Here is an 8409-nt window from a genome sequence, read left to right as displayed (position 1 = left end):
GTCATTTCCTGGTTTCGTCACGGTACAAAGCGCTGATAGCGTTGGAAGCAATTGTTGCTGTAATACCGCTAGGTGCCGCATTTGGGAGCGGCGCTGTGTTTCCGGAAGTCGCTCGCTGCTCTTTACCCCGTCCGGGTTCTCTTGTTCTCTCTCTTCCTCGGGCTGTCTGCGGAGAAGGCGGACAACTTGAACCGGTGAGTAAATCTGTCGCCATCCGTACTCGTTTTACTCGATACGTGTTCCCGTCTATGCGCCGCTATTATCCGTGGTCACTAGCACCCACAGCATCCCGTTATTTGTTTACTGGCGCGGAGTATTAATGCCTTTATCTGGAGATTCCTTCCCCGGCCTACTCTGTCATAACTGTGCAATATGGCTGCTCTCACCAGCCGCAGGGCCAAGTTGTATAAAGAACTTGACTATTCGTTCCTGACATAGGAATAAATTCCGCTGCCATTACTGGGGGGGGGGTGGAGAGTGGTTTATCCCTACACAGACATACTGTGTCACGTAACTGCAGATATGATGCTGCCAGACATATACATGCTATACTCATGGGCAGAGTGTGCCCTGATGGCAATGAAATCCAAGGTATCGGTCATTCTAGTAGGTGTATATAAACTGCCCCCCACCGTTTTCCTTGGTACAGTCCTGTATCCCTCTGCCAATTTTTTCATATAGGGCAGAGACACTGGCCAATGACGTGCCTGTTTTGGCATCACATGTTCCTAAGCGCCTAGCAGTCATCGATTGGAAGTTGAAGGCAGGGTATAAAAGCAAGAGTTTCCAGTCAAATTGGGCTACTAATTTAAGGCCTAGGCTCGTTTTCAATGTATAAACTATCCAAGGTACAGCTTTTTGGGCCTTTGGCTGGTTTGTACTTCGGAAACCAGCTAAAGTGTTTTTCTTGCCCTAATGTGCTGAGCCTGCACCTCCTAATGCATGTTGGGTAATGCAGTTTTTTTTTGTTTAACTATTTGCAGACTGCCGAGCTTAATGTAAGACTAAAGTACCCAGCATGCAATGGGACTGACTTGTGTAGAATTCGGGACTTACCAGATTTTTGGGCTCTGTACCCCAGTCTCTCGTCACTCTGAAGCATGCTCGCATTTTCTGGCGACTCCTCAATTTTAGACCATTTTGGGGCGAAAATCTGCTGGCCACCAATGTGTTGGTTTTTTTTTCAATATTTTTGAAATTGTATATGTATTCGAGCAGTGATTCCCAACCAGTAGCTCATGAGTAACATGTTACTCTCCAACCCCTTGGATGTTGCTCTGTGTCCTCAAAGCAGGTGATCATTTATGAATTCCATTCTTGGAAGCAAATTTTATTTGCATAAAAACAAAGTATATTGCCAAGTAAAGCCTGTAGGCTGCCAGTCCCCATAGGGGCTACCAAATAGCGAGTCAGTCCTTATTTGGCACCCCAAGGACTTTTTCATGCTTGTGTTGCTCCCCAACTCTTTTTACATTTGAATGTGGCTCACGGGTTAAAAAGGTTGGGGATCCCTGTATTAGAGCCTTATGGGGCCCTTATGCCTCCTTCAATTTATATGTAAGTTGAAACCTATACATTTAATATATGCAGCAAGACAGATGTTTGTCTTAAAGGACCAGTAACCTCAAAATTTTTTAAAATCTTTTTGTTATAATACATCGAAAAAAAACACGAAAACAAATCAAACTTTCAAATCGCAAAGTCTTAAGAAATAACTTGCCGAAACTCCTCTTCAAAAGGCGACAATCCATCGTGCGGCACTCTATTTCTCCTCCGTCTTATCTCCTATAAGGAAGGCAAGGAGGATAAATCGAGCGCTGCACGATGGATCGCCCTATTGCTTACTAAAGAGGAGCGCAAGCAGTTTCGGTAAGTTTTTTCTTAATAAAGACTGAGATTTGAAAGTTTAATTTGTCTGTTTTTTAGCATGTATTCTAATAAATGGCGTATTCTAAGCAACTTTTCAATTGGTCTTCATTATTTATATCTGCATTAATTGCCTTTATCTTCTGACTATCTGCAGCTTTCAAATGGGCGTCAATGACCCCATTTAAACAACAAATGCTCTGTAAGGCTACACATGTATTGTTACTGCTACTTTTTATTACTCCTCTTCCTATTCGGGTCCTCTCATTCATTCTCATTTATAGTCTTATTTAAATCAGTGCATTGTTGATAGGATTATTTGGACCCTAGCAACCAAATTGCTGAAATTGTAAACTGGAGATGCTGAATAAAAAGCTTAACCCAAAAGCCACAAATAATAAAAAATGAAAACCAATTGCAAATTGTCTGAATATCGCGCTCTAAATCATACTAAAAGTTGGGGGGGGGGGGTTGTGTGCATGCAACTAAATATCATTGTGTTTCATTTTCACTACATTTAGCAGTGTCAGCCTAGCAGCTTAAGCAAGTCACTAATAAATATGCTTTTTTGAGTTAGTCTTCAGTAGTAACATGGCAGCAGAAGACATGGCCCTGTTTTATCTCAACCTCCAGGTTCTTTGCTGGGGAGCAGCGTTGTTCTTTCAGCATGTACCAAAGGAGGAATATCATTTCAGATGATTTACCCATTCCTTGGTCAGTGTTGTGTACTGGTTAGAGGAAGGTAATCTGGTACATGCGTTAATATGTGCAACTTAGATGGACTGCTTTGCAAAGGGCAGGATATGCAATACATATATGCCATTAGTTTGCTATACACTTACGTGCTGTTGTCTCTAATCCACAACTGATAGTGAGATCTTTGCCCGAAACCAATTTCCATGTGGCAATTAAGCACATTGGCATTCCTTGGCAAATAAAGCTTCACCCACAAATCTATAAATACAGTTCACTTGTACCCCACACATGGCTGATCTGCATTTGTTTGGGAAAAGTTAGCTATTCTTGCGAATTTATAACTTGTTATGACTACCCATTGCTTTTCTTTTTTGGGGGAAGCTGGATGAAATGGAAGAAATTATTATAGATGGTTTTCTTTTATAATCAGATGGTAACATTGCTGGCTAAAGTTCATTTGAACACATCTTTTTAAAGGAGAAGGAAAGGCTTTGTGCACTTGGGGTGCCAAATGTTAGGCACCCCAAGTGATTGTATTGACTTACCTGAGACCCCGGGCCGGTGCTCCTATCATCAGAAAACTGCACCGGCCTGGAGTTATTCCAACAAACACCACAGAGCAATCCTCTTCCATCTCCCTCTTCCTTCGCGCGGCTGCAGAACGAAAAGCCGAACTTTAACTAAAAAGTCGGCTATTTGGTTCAACTGTGCATGCGTCTGCCCTGGGAAAAGAGAAAAGCCAGAAGAGGATCACTCCGTGGTGCTCACCGGTATAACCCCGGGCCAGTGCAGGAGCGCCAGCCCAGGAGTTTCATGTAAGTAAATACAATCACTCGGTGGTGCCTAACATTTGGCCAAGCCTTTCCTTCTCCTTTAAAAGTGATTTATCATTCCTTGGGAACTTTTGCTTCCTGCTGTTGCATAAATAATACAGGATTGAATGTGGGGTCCTGAACACACTGTACAACTGTTTGTAAATAAGTGGATCATGTGACTGTTCAGTAGAGCAGAATAGAAACATCCAGCAGTGGCTGATGGCACATGGGGAGTGTTCAGCCTCCTTAAAGGGAGATGATGTATTAGAGCTCACTCTATTAAAAGCAGCAGAAATCATGTCTCTCTACATGCAGAATTTGTGCAAAAGGCAGTTTTGTTAGATTTGTTGCTACTGGAATCATTTATTTGCGTGAGCTCTAATACACCTGCTCAGAAAGGAAGCCTCTCTATAAGATATATTGGATCATTCATCTGACACCCAACTGCTGCATGAAGACAGAATGAAGAGAAACAGATGCGAGAGAGGAATAGTGAAGATAAACTTGATTATTTCAGAAACAATGCAGAATTATTAAGTGATTGTATTTAGAAAGTTTCTGTTTTTATTTCAAGGATGCTTATATTACATTTTCATTTTCACAATAGTTACCCTTAATTAAAAAGAAAAAGCCGTAAATATCCTCTGCTGCCTTTCAGTATGGTGCCGTTCTATGCTTTCCCAACAGGTCAATGGCAGTCAGAAGGGTAACTTTGCACCTTAAGGGTCAGGGCACACGCTCAGATTCGGGGAGATTAGTAGACCGAATTTTCCTCGCGGCTCAACCTCTGACGACTGGGGAAAACAAAGTGTTCCGAGCGCCATCCCGCCGGCGATTTAGACTCAAGCCGGAGGCCGGCAGTTCAGGGAGATTAGTTGCCCCGAAGAAGAGATTTGTCGCCGGACGACTAATCTCCCTGAATCTGAGCGTGTGCCCTGACCCTAAACGCACCCCTTGTGTTTTTGGTATATAGCTGGTCTTGCACTGCTAGATCCACTGATCATACACTGGTCAGTAAGTTGCCGTTTTGATTTGGAGAGGTCGAGTTGGCCCGTGTGTGGTCCTTGCAGACTTGGACACCTTACTGCTTGTGGTACAGGTGGAAACCCAAGAATGGGCAGCACTCCAGAGTTGAATTTAGACTTTATTATTCAATAGCAGGGCAACATTTCACAACAATGTTTAGAGCCCGTCACGGCTCTTTACCAGGTAGAAAATATTAATATTCGCCCGTGGAGACTTTGCCAGGTGCAAATTCGCTACCACTACGTTGATTCAATAAAATTTGAAGTTGCGTCTCGGCAGCTGAATGCTGGCAACGTTTCGCTAGCGTTAATTTTGTCAGCTGGAGCATTTCATAGCGAACTTTCACGAACGTTCATTTCTGCCTAGTGAAACTTCATTAGGGCACTTGCTCTTGGGTCATTTTGAATAGGGCGGGTATTGTCTTTATACAGTGTCTTTATTAGAGATGCAACACAAATGTAAAAAAAAAAATTGTAATACAGTAGAACCCCCATTTTACATCCCCTCATTTTACATTGTTTTGTGGTCCCACCTATATATTATGCATAATACATTTCTCTGATTTTACATTTTCCTGGACTTTAAACCATATTTTTCTGGTCCCCTGAAAAACTTAAAATGGGGCCTCTACTGTAGTTACAACTTTTAAAAGAACACTTGAAAATATGAAAAAATGCCAGTGTAAGGTAAGAAATACAAATGTCTGATGTTGCCGCATCGTTCATCCGACACGGCAGCGCCTTCATGGATGAACGCTGCGACACCATCCGACATTGCTATTGCTCACCTTGTTTTCCATTGCATCCGACTTGACGCCTGTGTTTTTGGCTCAGCGCGTCGATTTCTGTGCTGCGAAAACTCATGGAAGCCGTCCTTGTCGTTCTGCCTTAAGTGGGCGAAGGAAACTGGTGAAAGGGGTAACATTCTGTAAAATTTGGTGGATTTGCAGAGTAACTGACATTCATGTGAACGAAAATTTGCCTGCTAATAGGGTGCAAAACTGTGCTAGCGGCAGTCTCTTTCGAGAGCTAATTGTCCTCTATGCCTGTAAATTGGCAGTGTCCCTGAGGATGGGATTCCGGGCACATTTTTGCTAGCGACGGCCACCTTGCCCTTTAGTAAATCTGCTCCAATGAGTCTGATAAATTCTCTATAGCTGCATGCAACTTCCAGTTTACAGTTTTACAGCAAACCATTCCTTATTTCTTTTTAGGAACCATGGCGGCCCTCAGACCTCTCACCAAGCCCAAGATCGTGAAGAAGCGGACAAAAAAGTTCATCCGCCACCAGTCGGATCGCTATGTCAAGATTTCGGTTTGTGTGGCTACTTCCATAGTATGTCATTTAAGAACATTTATTGTTCTTTCTTCCTCTGATTGTTTGCTTTCCTCTCACAGCGTAACTGGCGCAAGCCCAGAGGTATTGATAACCGAGCCCGCAGAAGGTTTAAGGGACAGATCCTGATGCCTAACATTGGTTATGGTAGCAACAAAAAGACAAAGCACATGTTGCCCACAGGATTTAAGAAGTTTCTGGTGCACAACATTAAGGAATTGGAGGTTCTCATGATGAGCAACAAGTAAGTAATGTTTACACCTTATTAGAAGTATTCTGCATGTATACCTGAAATATAATCAGTGTTTATAACTAGTTGTACTCTCAATCCTTTTAATCAATTAAAGGAGAATGAAAGGTGGAAGACGCTAATCTGTGACCTAAATAACTGTTTTTCCCCAGCTGGCTCACATCCTGGGCTCATTGATCTGTTAGTCTGTATTGTTTGGGACTTCTTGTAACGTCTTGTGAGTGGGGGGCCTTCAGTCTCAATTTTTTTTTATTATAACCATTCTCTTATATTATTATTGTCAGGGATGTACCGAATCCAGGATTCGGTCCGGGGTTCGGCCTTTTTCAGCAGGATTCAGATTCGGCTGAATCCTTATGCCTGGCCAAACCGAATCCCAATTTGCATATGTAGATTAGGGGAGGGAAATCACGTGACTTTTTGTCACAAAACAAAGTATACGTTTCCCCCTTCCCACCCCTAATTTGCATATTCTGCAGAATCTCACGAAGTATTCGGGGGTTCGGCCGAATCCAAAATAGTGGATTTGGTGCATCCCTAATTATAGTAAAACTGGTTACGAAAATAAGTGGTTGTGGAACGTGCTGCTACTATATAAATTCATGATTACAGAAACACTGAAAGCCATTTTTCCCCCCTCACAGATCTTTCTGCGCAGAAATTGCCCACAATGTCTCCTCTAAAAACCGTAAGACAATTGTGGAAAGAGCCGCACAGCTCGCCATCAAAGTCACAAACCCCAATGCCAGACTTCGCAGCGAGGAAAACGAATAAACTCCCTGTCTCTGATGTTGCTCTTTGTAATAAACTGAAAAGTAAAGTACAGCAGGTGTATTTGTGTGTTTTTTGTGTTTACGTGTCTGGAAATCAGTCGGGATAAACACTTCATGCTTTTCTATAATATTAAATGTGGAAGATCTTTCTGCATTTGTAGACTTCTATTTTAACGAACAAGGAAAAGTTGTGCTCACCAATCATTTTTAAACCATTTTTTTCATCCGAAAACTTTGATTTTTGCCTAAAAACTTTGTGGTATTACATGAAACCCAGCACACATCTAAAAATTAGTTGGAACTTCTGCCATTTGCTTATATGCAGCCTCAACAGGTCTGAGATGCCGAATTTTCAGATTCTGAAAAATTTATTTATTTTTTTTTTTATTCCGATTTTTATATTAAAAAAATCACATTTTTCGTGATTTTTGCATTCGGAGTTTAGTAAATAACCCCCTAACAACCATGCATTGATTTGAATAAGAGACTGAAATATGAGTCAAGCCGGACCTGAACAGAAAGATGACTAAGCAATAACAATAAATGTGTAGCCTTACAGAGCATTTGTTTTTAGGTGGGGTCAGTGGACCCACATTTGTAAGCTGAAAACAAAAGGCAAATCATTAATAAAAAAAAAAACTAAAATAAATGACAAGTTGCTTAGAATTGGCAATTCTACAACATACTAAAAGTTAACTTGAAGGTGAACGACCCCTTTAAATGTCTGTCTCAGGAAATCTTAGGGGTAAACTTACAAAGCTGCAAAAATTCGACCAGTGACGGCTTTGCAGCCATCACAACACTTCCCCAGGCAAAAATTCTCTCAGACAACGCAAATTTACTAAGATTCAAAGTTTTTCTGGCCGACGAACGATGGCAAACTTTCGCTAGCGTTATTTCGGCAGTGCGAGCAAAGCAAAGATGTGCTAGTGTTCAATTCTGCCTAGCGCAACTTCGTTATAGGTCTTGCGCGCAGGCTATTTTGCATAAGGTGGGAAAGTTGAATGAACCTCTTTGTTACATGCTGCATCTAAAGGGAACCTTAATAAAGTCAATAGAGTTATGACCTACACATGAGCCCAATGTATAGTTTATGTTCCATTTGTTAGAAAATGTATGGGGGGAAACTGGTTGCACAAAAAAAAAATTTAGATTTTTGCAGCCTCACCCTGAACAAAGGAAGACATCAAGTTTTTTTTTAAACTTTTTGCTCTCAAATATGATGTAAGTAACAAAAGATTGAGGAAGTTCCGTGCATGCCATTGCACTTCGCCTGGTCTGAGGTGGTGAAAGAGGTAACGTTCAGTAAAACCGGTAAAATACGCATCTTAGTGAATTTGCGGAGTAACGTCCATTTGCCAGAGTGAGAATTTGCCTGGCAGTGGAGTTCGAATCAATGCTAGTGTCTATCTCCTTTGCTAGCGAAGTGACACCTGCACCCGTTAGTAAATTGGGGAAGTCCCTGAAAGCGCTAATTATGGAGAATCTTCGCCAGCGTTAGTCACTTCGCCCTTTTAGGACCTATGGTAGTAATTAATGCGATCTGAGATCTGACTAATTTCCCTTATTTAAATAAAAAAAACAAAGGAACAAAATCCGACCCGCACATCACTACAGGTCACTGATGGGACTCCAGCTTGTCTTTCAC

At 41.7% G+C, this 8409-nt stretch overlaps 1 protein-coding gene across 1 annotated transcript; it reads left to right on the top strand.

Annotated features, from left to right (window-relative positions):
* The first annotated feature begins 38 nt into the window (after nucleotides 1-38).
* On the top strand, nucleotides 39-6811 carry LOC108715857 (60S ribosomal protein L32). The gene is made up of 4 exons (XM_018261361.2): nucleotides 39-194; nucleotides 5617-5717; nucleotides 5801-5982; nucleotides 6633-6811. The coding sequence occupies exons 2-4, from the start codon at nucleotides 5622-5624 to the stop codon at nucleotides 6760-6762; spliced, it is 408 nt and encodes a 135-aa protein (XP_018116850.1). The 5' UTR covers nucleotides 39-194; nucleotides 5617-5621; the 3' UTR covers nucleotides 6763-6811.
* The last annotated feature ends 1598 nt before the right edge of the window (nucleotides 6812-8409 follow it).

Source organism: Xenopus laevis, chromosome 4S (genome assembly GCF_017654675.1).
Source record: "Xenopus laevis strain J_2021 chromosome 4S, Xenopus_laevis_v10.1, whole genome shotgun sequence".
Lineage (NCBI taxonomy): Eukaryota > Metazoa > Chordata > Amphibia > Anura > Pipidae > Xenopus > Xenopus laevis.
The sequence above is the reverse complement of the archived record's forward strand: the minus strand, read 5'-3'. Positions and strand labels throughout refer to the sequence as shown.